This window comes from Xyrauchen texanus, chromosome 34 (genome assembly GCF_025860055.1).
Source record: "Xyrauchen texanus isolate HMW12.3.18 chromosome 34, RBS_HiC_50CHRs, whole genome shotgun sequence".
In the NCBI taxonomy this organism is placed as follows: Eukaryota; Metazoa; Chordata; class Actinopteri; order Cypriniformes; family Catostomidae; genus Xyrauchen; species Xyrauchen texanus.
In genome coordinates this window covers 8,040,765-8,062,854 of record NC_068309.1, presented here as the reverse complement: position 1 = coordinate 8,062,854, position 22,090 = coordinate 8,040,765, and the positions used below count along the sequence as shown (strand labels likewise).

The following is a 22,090-nucleotide window of genomic DNA, read 5'->3' as shown; positions in this document are numbered from 1 at the left end:
AGACTACCATACTGCTCCTTACTATTACTGAAATTGTAAGAGTTGAATGCTAGTGTGCTATTCTGAACATAGTGTGTGTGTATTATACACAGCTATTTCACCATTTTTCCACTCTGATCAGTTGGGCAGTCTCATTTCTGTCTTTAGAACTGCAATCCAATCGTGGGGTTCCAGCTGATTCTCATTAGGTTATATTGATAAGCTTTAAAAAACTAAAATAAAACTCCTGAGCATGATGTTTAAGAACATGATTTGTATGCATTCATACTAAACCAGCACATGATTAAATACTGTAAGAATATTTGGAAATTCTTCACACACACACTCGCAGAAGATTTGTGAACTCTAGTTTCTAATGTCAGTGTTCACAGAACATGTCAGAGAATAAAAGGATCTGTTTTCTGATTTCTGTGGTTATGGAACATTCGTATCACAGGTGTTGATCCCTCAAAAAGACCATATAAGGGAAAATTAACTGATTAACTCAACATTTTAAATTTCCATTTTCAGATCCCCTGCATACTCACAAAAGATATCACAGCGACTACAGTTCCTCTAGCGAAAGCCCCTCTGTGACATCATCAGATCCTGACTACAGACAAGGTTGGTGTGCTGATGACCTCATCAGTCTGTGCCAGTACTAGCAAATACACCTGGTGTATAAATACAATCAATGTGTATTTTAAGAGTCTCCGCATGTTATTAACCCACAACAGCTTTTGTAAATGAGATTTTATGTTTTAACACTGTGGAAATTGTAACCGTTCAAACAAAAGTGGGCAGATGTCATTTTAAAGGGTATGTTTTGATGTGCATGGTAATGTACTGTGGAAGGCACACACTCACACAATTGTCTTCTGTCTTTACTGTAAACACACAGCTAAGAAGCCTGAAGATATAAGGCGATACAGCTCACAGGTCGGACTGTCAGAGCATGATGCCGTGTCACTCAATAGTGCACAGAGACACAGGTATACAGTCACTCTTTCCATGATTTCCCCTGCATAGTGCTGATCAATCATGCATGTGCAAGTTGTTTTAAGGACACGCCCCATTCTGTGATCTTTTGTGGTTGTGGACCCCAGCCCAGGTTAATGATCATATGAACTCTTCCTGAGTTAATTTCCTCTCAACCTATTTGAGTTTAGTTCTGGTTACAAGAAATGCAGCTGTGCTTTCTTAGCTATATTTTGGAGACAGAAGTGTCCCCGGATTTTGCCAAATCGGAGAATGTCCCCATTCTTTTGGGGACATCCTTAAAGGTACAAATAAGTATAAAGTCTGTAGTTATTATAATGTGCTGTAAAAAATAACAATAGAAGTCATTGGTATGGTCCTATGTGAAAGGATTTGTAAACATGTGTCTGTTGCTCATTATATGGGGGGAGAAAAAAGTGAGTTGCTCAATGAATGGCAACCTTCTCTGTGTGCTTTTGACAGTGAACGTGTGAGCATTTAAATATATCATCCCCAGTGTCATAATCATAAGAGCAGTTAGTCTACTGTGAACTATTTGGCACTTGCTTTTTCTCTCTCTCTGCATATTAACAGCTTTTACAATGATCTCCTAACAGCTTCTCACATTAAACATTACCTTATATCTGAAAAACGGGCAAATGCAAAAACAAAAGTTTATAAATCAGTGTTTATATTGCAAATGTGCCCATCTCAAGTGTTTCAGTCAATGTCTCGAAGCTCCCTCTGCTGGATAAATAGTGGCACTACCCACCACAAAGTTTCCCTGCAGTAGATGTTGTGTTATCATGGCAATGGTTGCCAGGTGCTGGTAGTGTTTTGAGGAGGTTTTGGGGTAGGGAATAGGGATGTGTAAATTATTCTCAAAGGATGCCCAGAGCTGCAGCTTTTCCAGATTGCTATCATATCTGTGTTGGTTAAATGATATTCCAAGGAATTGTCTGTAGACCTCCGAGACAGGATTGTATCGAGGCACAGATCTGGGGAAGGGTACAGAAACATTTCTGCAGCATTGAAGGTCCCAATGAGCACAGTGTCCTCTGTCATCTGTAAATGGATGAAGTTTGGAACCACCAGAACTCCTCCTAATGCTGGCCACCCGGCCAAACTGAGCTATTGGGGGAGAAGGGCCTTAGTCAGGGAGGTGACCAAGAACCCGATGGTCACTCTGACAGAGCTCCAGCATTTCTCTGTGGACGGAGGAGAACCTTCCAGAAGAACAACCATCTCTGCAGCACTCCACCAATCAGGCCTGTATGGTAGAGCTGCCAGACGGAAGCCACTCCTCAGTAAAAGGCACATGACAGCCTGCCTGGAGTTTGCCAAAGGCACCTGAAGGACTCTCAGACCATGAGAAACAAAATTATCTGGTCTGATGAAACAAATATTGAACTCTTTGGCTTGAATGGCAAGAGTCATGTCTGGAGGAAACCAGGTACCGCTCATCACCTGGCCAATACCATCCCAACAGTGAAGCATGGTGGTGGCAGCATCATGCTGTGGGATTGTTTTTCAGCAGCAGGAACTGGGAGACTAGTCAGGATCGAGGGAAAGAATAATGCAGCAATGTACAGAGACATCCTTGATGAAAACCTGCTCCAGAGCACTCTGGACCTCAGACTGGGGCAAAGGTTCATCTTCCAACAGGACAACGACCCTAAGCACACAGCCAAGATAACAAAGGAGTGGCTACAGGACAACTCTGTGTATGTCCTTGAGTGGCCCAGCCAGAGCCCAGACTTGAACCTGATTGAACATCTCTGGAGAGATCTGAAAATGGCTGTGCACTGATGCTCCCCATCCAACCTGATGGAGCTTGAGAGGTCCTGCAAAGAAGAAATGGGAGAAACTGCCTACAAATAGGTGTGCCAAGCTTGTAGCATCATACACAAAAAGTCTTGAGACTATGTACATATTATTATTTTTTTACATTCACAAACTTCTTTCACATTGTCATTATGGGGTATTGTTTGTAGCATTTTGAGGAAAATATTGAGTTTAATCAATTTTGGAATAAGGCTGTAACATAACAAAATGTGGAATCTATCAATCTAATCTATCTAATCTATATATCTATCTAATCTAAAATGCAAGAGACACTTTAAGCAATTACTTAACATACTAATTACTTATTTTATAGCATTTAGTAGTCTTGGATGATGTTAAAGGTGCACTCAGTAACTTTTGTCTTTGTGTCATCTTGAACTTACACTGACACCTAGTGGTTTGGATGCAGCATCATTTAAAATCAATAGTTTTCAGTTTCAGATGCCAATGTAGAAATGTATTATTCACAGTCAGGCATGATTATTTTAATCAATAAGTGAACGTGTTAAATAACAGGACAATTACTGAGATTAAGCGAGTAGTATTCTGCTGGTCATGTGATTCTAACATGGCAGCCTCCATGTGCGGACCAACTCCATGTAGAATAAAACCGCTTTTATAAGGTTACTGATATGACAGGAGCCTTCATTTTAATTTGAGTGCTCATGATTTCCTACATATATTGCAAAATTACAATTCATGTCTTCAGGAGCTTTATTTTGTAATGAGGAAAATATGACCATGTAAAAAGTTACTGGATTATAGCCCATAACTAAGAATATCCTACTCTGCCTTGTGTTCAGGCTGTTTGATGCTGGCCAGGACGAGCTGTCAGACACAGAACTTCTGATCCAGCGACAGGAAGAGATGCACAGGCTTCAGGCCCGGCTGTCCCGGGCCCCCGTTTATCCTGGAGAAGACCGCCGAACCTCCATACTGGACCTGATGGAACCCCTCCGTAGCAGTTCGTTGGATGCAGGCCTCCATCCACGCAAAGCGAAAGTAATCCAATTCCGCTGAATTGAGTTTGACTTCACATAATACAAGTTACAGTGTGAATGACACAAATGATTACTAACATGTTGAAGTTCTTTGGATTGTTTATAATTATATTTACAATGGATTTGTTCTTGATGTAGAATTTCTTGGGCCCTGAGTTTGTGAAGATGTGCAACGAGCCATGTGTTGTTCTAAATGTGCCGTCATCAATAATGGTGAGACATTATCTATCAAATGAATTCACATACGGACAATGTCAGTCTTAACTATTTAGCTATCTATTGCTACATCTCTTTAAATGTATGTGCTCATTTATGTTTGCTGTCTTGACAGAATAAACGTGGAAAGGTGGAGGAGAATCCGAGGAAAGTGGGCGTGGTCTTACTGAATGGTCAGAAGTTGGAGCTCTGCTGTGACGTGAAGGCCGTTTGTAAGGATGTGTTGGATATGGTCGTAGCTCATATCGGTCTGGTGGAACACCACCTCTTCGGCCTCGCATACCTTAAAGGTGCATAAAACCCTTTTCTTGTAAAACTGCTCTTAAACGCTCAAAAACCAGCCTAGAGCTGTGTTGACAAACACTTTACAAAGCAGAATTGTATTGTCTTTTTGGAGAAATGTAGTACCCTAATAGTAGAATGACAAAGCTTTAGTACAACTATTCAACTGATGTTGTCAGTGTGAATTCAGAGTAATTCGGAGTAATGGAGTGCACTTAACAAATCAGTAATAAATTGTCTTTTGGAAGGTGTGTAGTTTCCAATAGGTAGGACGACAAAGCGAAAGTAATCGATTCAAATCATTTCAGTTTGAATCCACTTTAAGCAAGTTACAGTGTGAATGCAGAATAATTCAGAGTAATAGAGTATTGATAAACATTACAAAGCATAAGCATCTTGCTATTGCCAGGATTGTGGTATCCTTTTGGTGGGGTGATGAAGTTAAAGATTGAACTGAATTCAGTTTGAAATCACTTAATGCAAGTTACATTGTGAATGCAGAAAAAAAAAAAATAATAATGTTTAGAAGAACATGATTTACTGCAAGTTATGTAATGTTATCTGTTCCAGGTAAACAGTACAGTGTTATCTGATTATGAAATGTTGTAATAGCAAAGCAAATAATTCTGTTGTTCTCTCTCTGACACTGCTTCTGCGTGACACGGCTCTAATGCACACGGATGGTTTGTGTCAATAGATGGTTCATTAAATCCTCTGACTCATCCTTCCCAACCCTTCAGCGCCAATCCAGAGACTGCTTTGCTTGTTATGATGTCTATAACTCTAATAATCAGTTTGTCTATGTTCTTTTGTGTAGATGACGAGTTCTTCTTTGTTGAACCTGATGCCAAACTTTCAAAGGTGGCGCCTGATGGTTGGAAGGATGATCCTAAAAAAAAGAAAACAGATGTCAATTTTAATTTGTTTATGCGTATCAAGTTCTTTCAAGATGACGTCAGTCTGATACAGTAAGAGCACCTGCAGTGTTCACTCACATGTCCAAACATGTACAGGAGTTCAGCTTCATGTTTGACTTGAAGTTCAGAATGCACCTAGTTTTGCACTGCAAAAGAGAGAGTGTTTTGGATTTAAAGGAATAGTTCACCCAAAAATGTCAACTCTGTCATCATTTACTCACCCTCATGTTGTTCCAAACCTGTATAACATTTCTTCATGGGAACACAAAGGAAGGAATTTTAAAGGATGTCCCATTCACTGTTTTCAATACAATGACAGTTGAAGGACATTAAAGCTTATTAAGAACACTAGTGTCATAAAAGTAGTTCATAATACTTGTTTCATATTCCATGTCTTTTTAAGACAAACAGTTTTGGTTTTCAATAACAAAAATGCAAGTTATTTTACAGTTAAAAATCTTGACTTCCACGAAAGCGCTTTTGTGCATTCATGAAGGCATGAGAGATCCTTGTTAAAAATAACTAAATGATGACAGAATAAAACTTTTGAGGTGAACTATTCCTTTAAAGGGGTTGTTCTCCCAAAAATGAAAATTCTCTCATTATTTACTCGCTTTCATGCTATCCCAGTTGTGTATGACCTTCTTTCTTCTGTTGAATACAAAGATTTTAAGAAAAATATTTTAGCTCTGTTGGTTCATGCAATGGAAGTTAATTGCGGCCAAAGCTTTGAAGCTCCAAAAATCACATAAAAGTAGCATAAAATTTATCCATACAACACCAGCGGTTTAATATCTATGTCCTCTAAAGACATCAACAGATGTCGGATTAATCAACAGAAAAAATATAAATATTTCAATACTTTTTTATATAAATCAGAAATCAGTTTCAGATTGTGAAAGTGAAAATTGAGATTTATAGAAATAAATGACTCAAATATTGACTCGTTTCTCACCCATATCTATTAAATCCCTTCTGAAGACATAGATTTAAACACTGCTTTCATATGGATTACTTTTATTCTAAGTGATTTTTGGAGCTTGAAATGTCTGGTCAACATTCACTTGCACTATATGGACCTACAGAGTTGAAATATTTTTCTAAAAATATGTGTTTGTGTCCAAAAGAAGAGAGAAAGTCATACACATCTGGGATGGCTTGAGGGTGAGTAAATGATGAAAATAATTTCATTTTTGGATGAACTATCCCTTATGCATTAATAGTGCAATTAGCTATTTGAATGAAACTACATGAAACGAATATAAGTAACTTGTACATAAAAATGTAAAAAATCATGTACATAAGTGGCCAATATTTACTCCAAAGTCTGTTGAAAATGTTGCAGAATCAATTAACAATCAAGTAGTCTTGCAATCTGCTTGGCTGAGACTAATGTATGCAAAAGCCTTAACACAATGTGATGGTTCATCAATAAATGTATTTTCGAGTTAACCCAAATTATACATTTTATTTAGGCACGCAATGACCAAACACCAGTACTACTTGCAGTTGCGCAAGGATTTCTTAGAGGAGCGAGTGCGCTGTGACATGGAAAATGCAATGATCTTGGCATCTCTGGCACTGCAGGCAGAGTTTGGAGACTATCAGCCTGAGGTACAAATACCATCTGAAAAAAATAGAAAATGCTTATTTGCGACATATTTTTTTTGAATCACAATATAGGCCTATTTGTTTTGAGAAAACTAATGTGAAATAGCTAAGAGAACTTCTTTTCCTCTTATTTTGGGAATTTGGGAAGAAAGTGAGGGAAGAGCATGTATGTCCTTGTTTACATTTAGTTTATTTGTAATTTAGACGAGCTCACCGAGCACTCCTTACTAAAGGACGTTTTCTTCATGTTCCGTCAGCTCCACGGAAAGACGTATTTCCGGACAGAGCACTACCTCCCTGCCTCGGTGCTGGATAAGATTGATCAGACCACAATTAAAGCAGAGCTGCCCAAACTCCACAGCTCATACTACAATGCCACCGAGGAAGAAGCTGAGTTAGAGTTTCTTAAGGTCAGTAACTAACCAAAACACATCATTCCTGCTACGGACCAAATGCAGTGTGATTCTAGGCAAAACTCCCTGCCTGGCCAGACTTCTGTAACTTTCTGAAAAAACATAGATTACTACAATCTGTTTTCCCTCCTTAAACATTTTCTTTATAACAGCTTTTCAGATTTGGGTATTAAAGTTGCAAGTTTTTTTTCTTGGCTGTACACATTCACAAACATTATAGTACTATCAGTTGTCAATTATTTTGAATAAACTGCCTATTAGTGATTTGATCCTGTTCCTGACACCACATTTGGTTTCCTAATTGCGGTTTTTGTATTCTGCATGTAATTAGATCTGTTTATTTTCTTCTCCACTGTGGAAAGGTAAACCAGCGGCTGACGGAATATGGAGTTCACTTCCATCGCGTGCTGCCAGAAAAGAGATCCCAGACTGGCATCATGCTGGGCATGTACTCGAAGGGTGTCCTCATCTTTGAGGTCCTGAATGGAAATCGAACCCCCGTGTTACGGTTCCCCTGGAGGGATACCAAGAAGATCTCTTTTAATGTAAGATGCTTAAATTTGCATGTTGCATACATTTGGTGGAAATGGTCACAAAGCTGTTCTAGAAGATTCCAACAATGAAATTGAGAGTTCAAAGCTTCTTCTAGAAGTATAATATCCCAATAAAGAGAAAAAGCCAGAGATGTTCTGCTTTAGGTAGTGTTCTCATGGAATATTTTCAAATATCAAAGGCACACTCCTCATGTGTTTGTGTATATGTGTTTCTATATGGCAGAAAAAGAAGATTTGTTTGCAGAACACTTCGGATGGGATAAAACATCTGTTTCAGACCGACACTCCGAAGACCTGCCAGTATCTGCTGCAGCTCTGCTCGGCTCAATACAAATTCCATCTGCACATGAAGGCCAGACAGAACAACCAAGAACTGCAGGACTTGGGTGAGGGACAATGGGGACAGGAACCAGAAATGGAGATAAATATAACATTTATTTTATTTAGTTTTTATTTTTGTTTTTCTAAGTTAATAAAGAGCAAGAACAGGGTGTTTAAAGGGATAGTTCACCCAAAAATGAAAATTCTGTCATCATTTACTCACCCTTATGCCATCTTAAATGTGTATGACTTTCTTCTCTTGAGCACAAATGAAGATTTTTAGAAGAATATTTCAGCTCTGTTGGTCCATGCTATGCAAGTGAATGGTGACTGGAACATTTAAGGTCCAAAAAGCCTATAAAGGCAGCATAAAAGTAATCCATATGACCCCAGTGGTTAGATCCATGTCTTCAGAAGCGATATGATAGCTGTGGGTGAGAAACAGATCAATATTTATGTCATTTTCTGATATAAATCTCCACTTTCACTTTCATATTCTTCTTTTGTTTTGGCGATTTGCATTGTTTGTGCATATCGCCACCTACTGTGCAGGGTGGCAAATTTATAGTAAAAAAGGACTTAAATATTGACCTGTTTCTCATCCACATGCTCTACATAAGCGTGTCTTTCAAAAGGGGAGTGTTAATCCCTGCTAAATTAATGCTCAACTTCATTCTTCGTTTAAAATTATTGCTGAGTCAGAGGATTTGGGCACTCGCCAAAACAACCAAAAACAGTTGTTTTGGCAAATCAAAATCGAGTTGTTTGGAGTCGGCTGGTGAGAAGCTGCCATTAGGGGCAGTGCAAGCACTGGTTGTCAAGCACTATTGATAATCAAAGTCCTTATTCAGCCAGCTGAAGTTCTCAACTGTCTTCTGTCCTGTCTTCCCTTCAGAGAACTCTCCTTTAAGCAGTCTGCAGTACTCTGATGGGATGGGTGCAATCAGTCTGTCCCCCAGCACTGACCCCGAACTCTACAAGAGGATCTCCTACTCTGAGATGTCCCTCAGCAAGGGCTTATCGAGTCGGATCTCTGTCCCTCCTGAACCGTCCTATCAAGGGCTCAACAGCAGCTACAACGCCAGAATGAAGAGTCGCTCCCATCATAACCTTGGTCAGCTGCCTGAGTCACCAGAGAACAGGATGATGCCTTTCAGTAGCCAATTACAGAGCGGCATGGGCAGATCCCAAGTGCTTGCAACATCTCACCAGCGTGCTAGCTCTGACACTGACTCCATTGCGGTCACTAGACAGCAAGAGAGGTGAGAGATGCAAATGCAAAACATATTTACCAAAACCAATACTCAGTTAAAATCAGTTGAATGTATTTTAACCTGTTTCAGTCTCCTGCTCTGCTGCAGTTTGTTTTCTTATGGTTTTCCTCCTCTCTCACACTCTGCATGCCTGTGTTGCTCTGTCAGGCTGGCACCGAGTTGCTCTGGGCCAACTGCATTAATCAGCTCTCAAGAGAGACACACAGACTTTGTGTGTGTGTGTGTTTGAGAATTATAGTCTTGAAACTAAGTTCACACATGCTTGCAAACATTTTAGTTATTTTTATCCCTCACTGTGAAGATAATTTGTGTTTTGCACACTGGTGTGATGAACACTCATCAGAACTATGGTCTTGCAATTAAAATAAGTCTTAATAAAGCTGATATTATTAAGAGTATGATTTTATGAATTATGTGTAGTTTTAGTTCTTAAAGTCAAATTAAAATACTGTTTGTGACCAATTTGCTTACATAATGTGACATTTTCAGAGTGAATCAGGATATTGAACAAAAACAAAATGTATAGCGGAAAATCATTTTATACATCTAGAATTTATTTGATTGTAAAAAGTGGGATGTTACATACCAAAACGGAGCCAGGTGGTTGGAGGGGTGAGAAAAGGGATGAGAGGGCTTGGTGACATCAGAGGTAGAGAAAGTTATTACATTTTAAAGAAAGATTGCAACAACCATCATAAACACAATGACCAGGAAACATCTATTAAGAAAGTAAATATGTGAATTTTGATGTCATGTTGATGTTAAACATTTCTAACTTGCAATATTCGTTTTTCCTCCTCACGTTATATGTATGGAACGATCAGAGGGGAAGAACTTGCATTGCATTCGTTCTGCTCTGCTGCTGGAAGTAATTGCTGCTGCACTGTTTTTCAACCTAATTTTCTCTTTTGCCTGCATCAGCAGTGTGTTCAGCTCCACGGCCCATGGCAGTCCCAGCTGGAGCCCCAAAAGCCTGAAGAAAGAGTCTGACTCATCCTCCTGTGAGGAGACGGGACAGGCATATGTCATAGGTGAGGACAGCGAGACATGTCAAGCTTTTTCTGTCTGATCTCCACTTACACCTGCCTAGAAAATAGGGCTGTGCAAAATGTAATATATTCAAAATCGACTAGTCGGTGGGTTGCCTGAATGACTAGTTGACTAATCAGTCTCAAAGGAATAGTCCACCAGAAAATGTAAATTCTCTAATCATTTTCACCCTCATGCCATCCCAGATGTTTATGACTTTCTTCTGCTGAAAACAAAGATTTTTAGAAAAATATGTCATCATGGTCCAAAACTTTGAAACTCAAAAAGCATATAAAGGCAGCATAAAAGTAATCCATACAACTCCAGTGGTTTAATCCATGTCTTCAGAAGAGATATTATAGGTGTGGGTGAGAAACAGATCAGTCCCTTTTTTTAAAACTTTAAATCTCCACTTTAAAATAGCCCTCCTAAACGCTCTTCTCTACTAAGAGTTCTTCTTCTTTGTTTTTGCCGATTCACATTCTTTGTGCATATTGCCTTCTAAGGGGCAGGGAGGACAGTCTATTTGAAAAAAGGACATACATATTGATCTGTTTCTCACCCAGACCTATAGTATCACTTCTTAAGGCATGGATTTAACCACTCGAGTCATATGGATTACTGTTGTGCTGCCTTTAGTTGCTTCTTTGAGTTTCAAAATGTTGGACTCTGTTGACTTGCATTGTATGAACCTACAGAGCTGAGATATTCTTCTAAAAATCTTAATTTGTGGTAAGCAGAAGAAAAACGTATAGAAAACGTAGAAAACACATCTGGAATGGCATGAAGGTGAGTAAAATATGAGAGAATTTAATTTTTGGGTGAAATGTTCCTTTAAGAAAGCCCTGTTTCATTAAGCTGGTATCTTAGGACACGTCTACATTAGACACGTTTATGTGTTCAAAAGCAGCTAGACGGTGCGCAGGGTCTCGAGACGTGTTTTTAAATGTTGGACTGTTTTTAACTCTACACACTTAAAAATGATAAAAAATAGTATGGTCATGAAGGCTGGGTCATGACCGAAAGAACTAGGTCGCGAGTACAAGCGGCCAAAATGGGCTTCCTCAGAAGGGTGGCGGGCTTCTCCCTTAGAGATAGGGTGAGGAGCTCAGTCATCCGTGAGGAGCTCGGAGTGGAGCCGCTGCTCTTTTGCGTCGAAAGGAGTCAGTTGAGGTGGTTTGGGCATCTGGTAAGGATGTCCCCTGGCCGCCTCCCTAGGGAGGTGTTTCAGGCACGTCCAGCTGGGAGGATGCCTCGGGGAAGACCCAGGATTAGGTGGAGAGATTACATCTCCACACTGGCCTGGGAACGCCTCTGGGTCCCCCAGTTAGAGCTGGTTAATGTGGCTCGGGATAGGGAAGTTTGGGCCCCCTGCTGGAGCGGCTGCCCCCGTGACCCGACTTCGGATAAGCGGTTGAAGATGGATGGATGGATGGATGGACACTTAAAAATACATTACTTATGGGATGGTCAAAAAACAGCGCAAAATGCGAAATATGTATGGCTTTATCCACATTGCTTTAACAGGAGATTACTTTTTCAGAACGTTTTACCATTCAAACTGTCTTGCAACTTGCACCGTACACTATTAGCATGCTATTTAAAGCACTGCAGCTTAAAATGTAAAAACGATGAGAAGAAAATCTAGATGAACTAGTCAACCTCATTAATGATCCAACAACCGACTAGTCTGCCACCATGTCTCAGTGGGAGTCTCTCTCTGCTTTTGAATGTTTTTTTTTTTGCTGTCTTTAACTTCTGTTCTTTGTAGTTCTTTCGCTCTAACTCTTTTTCCACTTCATTCTTCTCATGGTCTGTCTGGATAGTGGGTGGAATCCGTCTCTATCTCTCACTGTGGATTCAGAGGATGTCTGCCTCTATCATTTCATCTTTTAACAGCGCTCTCCCTCTGTTCCCTCACTGATCTTATCATTTTACCCCTCCATTGCTTCCTCTGTCAGATCAGAGCGAGCAGCAACCCTAATCCTCTCAACATCATCTTCTGCATTTGGAGAGATGGCATAAAACGAGATTAGAATCTTAATTGAAACACTTGTTCAGTCATGCACTGGTGCATGTTTTTATGTAATAGATAATGTACATTAAGTCAGTCATCACACATAAACCCTGACAGAGTCCCAAACAGGAGCATTTATCGTCAGATGCCAATCATTTAAAATGACCAATCATCAGCCGATATATTGGTCTGACCACTAGTCATAATACAAAAATATTTGATTGCAGAATTATGTGATTTGACCAAAATGTAAAAAATAACTTATGTTGTAGTTACCAAGTGGACACATTTATCGGCCGATATAGGTAAATCTCAAAACGGCCAAAAATCGGGTAATTTTTCGGCTTGACCGATGTATGTTTACTGCCATTGGCAAGAAAATCTGTGTCCTAATGTCCCTTTTTGATACACATTTTGTTTTGATATAATATATATATATATATATACCCTGTATATGAGCAGCCAGGAAGTCAAGTTCTGCTTGAAAATGAATCTTGTTTTCTTCAGGTGTTAGCATGCACAGCTCCGGATTGCCCTCTACACCTGCCTCCTCCATAGGAATCAGTGGTACAGTATATAATCTGTGTTTCTTGTGTTCGCATGGCTCTAAGGACTCTCCCACATAGTTATCTGGTACTTTTCAGTGGTAAAATTAGGAAAGTCCTCAAACTTGGTAGGAAATGTTGTGTCCTAGACTGCCCCCGAAATACAAACATCTGCTGAAAGCGTTGACTTTTAGTGAAGGATACGCTTTTAATGTCAGTAACAGTAGTTTGCCTCACAGTGACATATGCCTCAATTAAATCCAAACTCAGAATCTCAACGCCTGAGGAGAACTTGCCAAATCCAGCGTGCTTCGGATTGCTGTGTCCACTCTGCTGCTTTAAATGGCTTGGAGAATGTCTTTTCTAATACACTGCACACAATCTCTTTCTCTCTCTCTCTCTTTCTTTCTTTCTCTCTCTCTTTGCTCAAGTTTCATTGCCCTCTCTCTTTGGCTCAGACACATGCTGTTGGGCCATTAAGAATGCTTCGCTAAGCTGTTTTTTATAGTGGGTTTTGCCAGCTCTGATAACCAACAATGCTGTGGGCTAATCCCCCTGATCCACAAGTATGAGCTGCAGAGAAGTAGCCATGGCATGTTAATATAGCACATTAGAGATGGATGCCAGGTCTAATGCTATCTGTTAGCACCAAGAAAGGAGTTACAAAGAGAAATTAGTCTTTATTATAGGGTGTGCATTTGGGCGAGGTTATTAGTCGCTATTGACAGCATCCAATACTGTTTCATGCAGAATTTTGTTTTTGAAAAATGGGTAAGTGCGTAATCTGCACTTTTTTTTCTTCTTCAGATAGTCAAGAGATGCTTAACTTTTATTTGTAATTGATTTAATGTAATATATTTATCCCAGAATATTCCTTTTGTTTATACAGTCAAATGCACCTGAATTGTACAAATATATAAAATATTAGCAAAAATATTTCTGCACCAAATTTTACTGAATGCATGATTCAACATTTGAATAATTAAAAAAAAAAAAATTAAATTAAATAACATTTTTTTTAAGAAATGTAAAACCTGACAAATCAATAAAACAATAAAACAATATTTTTCACATAATTTTTCAGAGTACTCTTAAAAACATTTGGATAACTGAATGGATGATTCAACATTAGAAAAATTTAAAAGTTGAACTTCTTAATTAAAACATGACGAATCATCGCAGACCATTCTAAAATCTTGATGTGCAATTTTTTTGTGCTGAAAACTATGGATTTATGAATAGGCCATAGTTCCCCCCCAAAATGTAATTTTCATCAGAGGCTTTTAGATTGCTGTGTCTGTGTTTTCTAGACAGCCATAGCTTAACATTTAAGAGTTGAATTAATAACACTGCCTGCTAGTTATCAAAGCAATTTCTGTTCTAAATCCCTCCCTGGTATTTCCCACACAGACTCTCTGAAAAAGAAGGTACATGCCTTACCCTCTCCAGAGCGAGAGATACAGACTGTAAATCTGAAGAAAGACGTCAAATACGGGCTGGGTGAGTAAAAAATCCTGTGCTGCTAAAATAGACTACATCTAGTCAGAGTGGAGACCTGTTGACACAAACATGCTGCTAAACACCCGGCGGGGGCAGTAAGGATTATCAGCATACACACAGACATGCATATAAATTACTCCGACAGGAATGAAGTGTAGTGTGATGGAGTGCAGAAGTCTGACAGCCCTCATCATTCATACACAGTGATTAATGAATTCCACTCAGTCACAGAAAGTGCTGTTTTACGTTCCTCGCTCCGAATTGGCTTGAATGATTGATTGGCAATTAGAGAAAATGTCACTCATTTAAAAATGTATTAATTGGACAAGGGACAGTCTCAATAAATGTATAGCTTATTTTTGAACCCAGTAGCATATATGTAAAGGCATTTGGACATTTGTCTTTCTGTAGCTTGTGGGACATGTTCAAATGAAGTATTTCAGGCTTGCTGGTGTGTTGTGCTCCAGGCTTTCAGGTTGTTAGCGGAGAGAACTCCGGACGACAGGACCTTGGCACTCTCATCAGCTCCATCACTCCTGGTGGACCTGCTGATATCAATGGCTGTCTGAAACCAGGTATGAAGTGAACACATTAATATTTGGCTACCATGGGCCTTGTGCAATCAACTGCTTGAATCTCTTATGCCCTCTTGTGGTAAAGAGGAGAGGTCATGGCACATCTTGCATAAATTGTCCTTTCAAAAAGCAATTAAAACACTCCATAGTTCATCATTTTGTATGTCATTTGTTGGATTTAACTTTTAAAGACATTTATGTGGTGTAATTCACAGAATATGAAAAACAGCTTACCATGATGCTGCTTGAATGTATTGAATGTTTGAGTCTAGTTGTGTGGAAAAGCCCCAAAACAATGAGAGATGGCTTCAGACAATTCTAGAATGCTTTAAACATTTCTATAGTGCTTCAAACAATTCTAGATTATTTTTAAGTATTTTAGTCAGGGTTAAAATTATTGTAGAGTGCTGCTTCTAGTGTGCGTCAAACAACTCTAGATTGCTACAGATTATTTTAGAAGACTTCTCTAGATTCTCTAGTGCTTCATACAAATTAGTGCTTCAAATGATGTTAGTTTGCTTTAAACAATTCTTGAGGGTTTCTAATGATTGTAGAGTATTTCCAACAAATCTAGAATGCTTCAAAGGAAACCCGAGTTCTTCAATTAATTTCAAGTCTTTTTAATGGCACTTTTCCACTGCACGTTTTGGTTCGACTTGACTCAACTTTATTTGCTTTACTCTTTTGATCTTGCTTTTCCACAGCTGTTTAGTGCTGCCTCAACATTGTGGGATTATAGGCTGATCGTTATAGTTGCACCACCTATACTGCCATGACATCATCTTAAACACGACACAAACATTACTGACCAAATCAATAACACGACCGCTAGCTGTTAGCTACTAGCTCATTGTGCTGCATAAAGCAGTTGTTGCATTGTGACTTTACACAAGTGTAACAGTTAAATTGGCCTGGTTGTTTTAGAAGCAAGCTTTCCAATAGCTGATCAACTAAATAAAGTGAAGCTTTCATGCAGAGTATAGAGTTAACGTACCATCCTCCATCGTGGACTCCTGTCACTTGCACTTTTCCTTGATGGTTCTGTAGTCACCTTTACATTTTTTTACTTTTCCTTAAACTGTTGGTATGTCCGGTGGTAGCCGTGTGCAGCCAACAGCTGAGACACTTCCTGAAAGACTTTTTCGTTTCGCGTCATTTCATTTATTGACCATGGCGTGGTTTTGCGCACTGCCATTTCTTTTTACAATTCGAATGTCACTTGAACAAATGATACTGCTGTAAATCCAGTGACACTGGTAGTGACGATTCACTCTGACCAATCAGGGTTTTGACATAATATGTAGTATCGCCTTGCTTTTCTTGCCAGCTCGCTTGGAAACTCGACTGAGGTGGTACTAAAAATAGTACCAGGTACTATTCAGAGTTGAGTCAAGTTGTACCATGCAGTGTAAAAGCCCCAAAACTATTAGAGAGGGCGTCAGACAATTCTAGAATGCTTCAAAAGATTCTAGATTGCTTAAAACAATTCTAGTGTGCTTTAAAAGATTCCAGAGTGCTACAAAGTATTTTAGAGGGCTTAAAAAGATTCTAGAGTGCTTCAAACAAATTAGTCCTTCAAGTGATTCTAGAGTCCTTTCAATGATTCTAGAGTCCTTCAAATGATTCTAGAATGCTTTTAAAATGATTTGTAGCATTCTAGAATTGTTTGAGGGCTTAGTGTTTCCAACAATTATATGATGCTTCAAACGAAACCAGTGTTCTCAAAATGATTCTAGAGTCCTTCAGATTATTCTAGTGCTTAAATTATTCTAGAATGCCCAAAATAATTCCAGAAATGCCTTTTGAACAATTCTAAAATGCTTTGAATGTTTCTAGAACACTTTCAACAATAACAGAATGTTCCGTATAAGGTTTTTAGCATTTACTGTACACTATACACTTTTACTGTATGTGTATACGTGCAGGTGATAGGCTGTTGAGTGTAGATGATTTCAGTCTGGAGGGCCTATCACACGACACTGTGGTGGAGATTCTGCAGGGTGCTCCTGATGATGTCAAGTTGGTGGTCTCTCAACCTAAAGAGAGGCTGTTTCCAGGTAATAGAAATTATATACAGATGTATATGGCCTTTTTCTAAGAACTCCTGAAGCTAAAGGTCGATTGCACCACATTACAATTGGCCCATGTAATAGCTGTTTTTCTGGTGTGTTTTGGCCCCTCTTGGTCAGAAGCAGATGTTACAGTCTCTACCTTGTGTGATGGCAGGGATAGACGTACACATTTTCAAGATGAACTTCTGGAAAAAGTTGAATAGATGGCGACTTTGTAATCAAGCTTCTTTCTTTTTCTCTTAGACTCTCCTTCAGGAATCCAGCACTACAAATCAGGCTCAGCCACACAAGAACAGGAACTGGATGTTGATTCTTCATCTGAAGAGCATGAAGGCTCCCCCAGCCCTCCTCTCACCTCCATCAAAACATCTCCACCCCAGTCAGTCCGACAGGAGAGCATCAGATTGCAGGATTCTAGGATAGAAAGTGTTGGCCACCTGCAAGCTAATATCAATGGATTCCATCCCAACATTCCTACCGAGGGTACCACACCAGCCCAGTCGCTATTTGCTGACAGTAAACCCTCAACTGAGGCCACCCCACCAGCTTTGCCCCCTAAAACCAGGAAATCCAAAGTTCCAGACGTTCCAAAAGAGCTGGAATACTCAGATAGAGGGGATTCCGACATGGATGAAGACACTTGCTCAAATAGCCAAGAGAAACAAAAGACTAAAAAGGTAGAATCATTCTCGGTAATGATTTAAAAGAACTTTTATTCACACCTATTGGTTAAGTTTTTAATTCAATTTCTAATTAACAGTTTTGAAATAAACATTTACATACACTATGTGAATTTCAAAGTGTTACTTCAGTGTTTTGAAAAAATATATTAAATGACTTTTTTGGAATAATAGGAGATACAAACTCTTTCATTCATTGTATCCCTCCTTTGAGTTCCTACATGCCAACAGATTCAGAACATAATTTTGGTTATCCAAACAAAGTTCACATTTACACTTTGTCCTAACCAGGTGCGATGCAACTAGTTTCCAGTGAGAAGTAATTACAGTATGTGTAAATGTATTTAGTAGTGCTTTGAAAGAATAGTTTATGTTTGATGTTCAATATACAGTTATCTATAATGTGATTTTGGACCAGTGAGATATAAAAAATATTCTTACGTTCGTTGCTTGAAATTGCAGTTGGTTTGGGGAAAAAAAAGTAATGTTGAAGATATATATTTATTGCTTGTTGTTTTATTGCATCACACCCAGTTAGCACACAGTGTTACACAGTGTTCAATATGTGGCTCCATGCTCCTTCCAAGTTCCCTTAAATGCTACAGACTTATGTAACTACTTGTATATAGAGTAGTTACACCTTTATTCACATACTCAAGAAAACACATCAAACATTAATAAAAAAAATCGAACTGCTTGTTACGGTCTCTCCCTCTCTTCCTTCTTGACCAATTGCATTTCTCAACGAAATGCAATGCCATTTTGCATGTCTACTCCAAAGAGCAGCCCTTAACCAGATGCATTCAGCCCATAACCTCTGACCTCCTTGCCCCTTGCATGTGTATGGCAGTGCACGGCCTTGAATTTACCCAGCTCTTCTCTATTTACAGGGGGTTTCTCCCAACAACGACATGGAGACTTTAAGTGCTAGTAGCCCAGAAGTCAATAGCCTCCAACCTGGAGATCTATTTGACGTTGAGCTGTCCAAAATAGACAGTAGCCTGGGCATTAGTGTCACGGTACTGTTCGGAAAGGTTTCCGCTCTCACTTTTTTCTCCTTTGATTCTCCTTTACTCATTACTTTGTGTGTGCGTGTGTGTGTGTGTGTTGTTTTTGTATCCGTAGCTCTCACTGCTTTTTGAAGCTCTTCGCTTGGCTTCAGTTTTGGGGAAAGTAGATTTTGGCTCTTTGCATGCAGATTTTTACAGGCATGTCAATTGGCTCCTTCACTAATGGTAAAACCAAAACCACAGTAGGTACAGTAGGGTGAAGGAACATGTGCCCACACCCAAAAATACAGTAAGTTTTTGGTTCTATTGTAATTATAATGGAGAAAGACTAATGCCTGCATGGATTTGCATTTGCTTGGTTCGGTTTGCTGTGGTGTGATTTTACAGTTATGCTTTGCTGAGATTCATAAGCATGCCACTTTTGTTTGGTAGACCTTAGTCATGATATTATGACTGAAGTGGTTTTAAGAAATAGTTTTAATGCTGTTAACTGAGTAATTAGTGCAGTTTTTAGTGAAAAGCAAAGGCAACGTTCACTTAAAAATGAATATTCTCTCATTTGCTCACCCTCTTGTTTTTCATAACACATATGACTGGGTGAGTAAATGCAAAATTTTCATTTTTGGGTGAATTTGGGTGAACTATCCCTTTAATTATACATTCTCAAACTTTAAAAAAATCTAGTGGTCTGCCTCTTGTATGTAAGAGTGGGTGTTGCTTGGTTCCTATGGTTTGATCATGTAAGCTTCTTAGTTCTTTTTTTATCATACAGTACAATACTCGTAATCTATGTCATGTAAATAAGGGTGTCCAATTGAGCACCTAATCAATTAATACAGTGATAAAGACCCAGAACATGGAGGATAGACTGTTTCTTTCCCATAATGCCTCTCTGTGTGGGTGTATTAATGTGTTTGTTTGTCACAGGGTGGCTCGAATACAACTATGAGGCATGGAGGGATATACGTCAAAGGCGTCATTCTTAAAGGAGCAGCCGAGCTGGATGGCAGGATAAAGAAAGGTAAAATGGTTATTATGGAAATCCAGTTCTAATGTATCTTCGTATTATCAAAGAAAAGCAGTTTATTAGGTTTTGCATTGACCGTTTGATGTCTGTCATGTAGTTGGGTGAATCTCCCGCAGAGATTAAGATCATATTTACTGTCATATTGCACACCAAAAAAATCTAAATAAATAACAAAAAATAAATAAATAAAAAATAAAATTAATACAAATTTAAATAAAGTATTTTTTGCATTGTGACATTTTATTCATAACATTTATGCACCCCCCCCTTTCCCAAATTTTCGGTAGCCTACAGTAATAAAAAAAAAAATTAAGATTAAAAATATATTGTTAATCAAATTGTTCATGTACTTAAGTGGTTGGCAAACCATGGCTGGCACATGAAGGACTGACACATGATCAAAAATTGGAAAACTAACCATCTTTTTATTTTTTTTTGGCAAAGTGATTATGATATTTATTACCATAGTTTTGTTTTCCCTGTATTATTTGTATGGTTTTACCAGAAATATCATAGTTAAAATATGGTTGCTGTTGTAAAACAATGTTTAAAACATTTTGCGATTACTATAATTTTACTACAAATAACATGGTTTAACTATAGTAACCGTTGTTAAATTTGGTGGCTGCCAATGTTTGTAATACAAATACTATAGTTACTGGACTATGGTATGGTAAATTGAGGTTACTATAGTTTTGCTACAAATAAAATACTTGAACTTTATGGCACTTTTCCACTGCACGTTATGGTTCGACTCACTTCGCTTCGCCTCAACTCTACTCGCTTTACTTTTCTGAGCTTGCATTTCCACTCCAGTTTAGTGCCACCTCAACATGGGTGGGATTATAGGCTGATCGTTATAGTTGCGCTGCCTAAACTCCCGTCAACTTAAAAATGACACAAACTGACCAAAGCAATAACACAACCGCTAGCTGTTAGCAACTAGCTCATTGTGCTGCATAAAGCAGTTGTTGCATGGTGATTTTACAGAAGTGTAACAGTTAAATTGGCCTGGTTGTTTTAGAAGCAAGCTTTCAGTAGCTGGTCAACTAAATAAAGTGAAGCTTTCACGTGGAGTATAGAGTTAATATAACAAAACATACCATCCTCCATCGTGGATCCAGGGCACTCTCCCTCCTATTGCTCGCCGGTTTAGATAGCGTCCATTTGGTCAAACCACTTCCACTTTTCCTTGATGGTTCTGTAGTCAGTTTTAAGTTGTTTTTTTTTTACTTTTCCCTACACGGTTGGTTGGTCCGGTGGTAGCCGTGTGCAGCCAACAGCTGATACACTTCCTCAGAGACTTTTTTGTTTTGCTCATCGCAAATGAGTGGACCGTCTGCACCTCGCTTATTGACTACGGCGTGGTTCTGTGCAGTCATTTATTTTTTCACAATTCGAAAGTTGCGTGAACAAATGATACTGTTATCACTGTTGCTAACTTTAAAACTAGCGGATTGATGTCCCGTGTCGGAAATCCAGTGACGCTGGTATTGACGATTCTCCCTGGCCAATCAGTGATGTGCAGGATTTTGACGTCACATTTAATATCGGCTCGGCTGGCTTGGAACCTCGACCGAGGTGGTACTAAAAAAAGGATCAGGGACCAGGTACTATCCACAGTGGAAAACCCCAAAAAAGCGAGCAGAGTCGAGTTGAGTCAAGTTGTACCGTACATTGGAAAAGCCCCAATAGTTACTCTCACAAAACCATGGTCAATTTACTGTTTACTATACTTTTCTACAAATACCAATGTTAAACTATAGTTTCTCTTGCAAAACCCTGGTCAATTTACAGGTTACTATAGCGTTACTACATATACCATAGTTGAACTATAGTTACTCAAGCACAAACCAGTTTTCTGGTGACTATGACAGTTTTACGACAAATACCATGGTTGAACTATATCTACTGGAGTAGAACAATGGTACTGTAAACTGAGGTTACTATATTTTACTACAAATACCATAGTTGAGCTGTAGTTACTCCAGCAAAACGATGGTAAATTCTGAGGTTACTGTGGTTTTACTACAAATTCCATAGTTCAAATATTGTTACTTTAGTAAAACCATGGTTAATTTTTGTAAGTAATGGAATAAGCTATTGCAAAGGAATGCCAAGCTATTCGTATTGTGCAAACTATTTAGAGGAAAAGCAAACTAAATCAGAAAATAAATTCCCTTGCTGTCCTCTGTGGGACTCCATAGAAATATGACCTGGACATTTCTTCATGAGATTTACCCA

At 38.8% G+C, this 22,090-nt stretch overlaps 1 protein-coding gene across 7 annotated transcripts in view; it reads left to right on the top strand.

Moving 5' to 3' along the window:
* ptpn13 (protein tyrosine phosphatase non-receptor type 13) overlaps positions 1-22,090 on the top strand; it is a 110,198-nt gene that overhangs the window by 63,578 nt on the left and 24,530 nt on the right. For 2 of the 7 annotated variants that reach the window (XM_052103889.1, XM_052103885.1), the window contains exons 8-26: positions 511-603; positions 881-971; positions 3,606-3,804; positions 3,942-4,016; positions 4,135-4,309; positions 5,119-5,269; positions 6,694-6,832; positions 7,087-7,239; positions 7,605-7,787; positions 8,020-8,182; positions 9,013-9,379; positions 10,313-10,422; positions 12,945-13,004; positions 14,393-14,482; positions 14,950-15,057; positions 16,983-17,114; positions 17,373-17,806; positions 18,700-18,828; positions 19,747-19,840. In XM_052103889.1, the coding sequence (XP_051959849.1) occupies positions 511-603; positions 881-971; positions 3,606-3,804; positions 3,942-4,016; positions 4,135-4,309; positions 5,119-5,269; positions 6,694-6,832; positions 7,087-7,239; positions 7,605-7,787; positions 8,020-8,182; positions 9,013-9,379; positions 10,313-10,422; positions 12,945-13,004; positions 14,393-14,482; positions 14,950-15,057; positions 16,983-17,114; positions 17,373-17,806; positions 18,700-18,828; positions 19,747-19,840 (2,946 nt within the window). The remainder of the gene's footprint in view (positions 1-510; positions 604-880; positions 972-3,605; positions 3,805-3,941; positions 4,017-4,134; positions 4,310-5,118; positions 5,270-6,693; positions 6,833-7,086; positions 7,240-7,604; positions 7,788-8,019; positions 8,183-9,012; positions 9,380-10,312; positions 10,423-12,944; positions 13,005-14,392; positions 14,483-14,949; positions 15,058-16,982; positions 17,115-17,372; positions 17,807-18,699; positions 18,829-19,746; positions 19,841-22,090) is intronic. The other 5 variants (XM_052103886.1, XM_052103888.1, XM_052103887.1 and 2 more) reach the window with 5 other exon arrangements.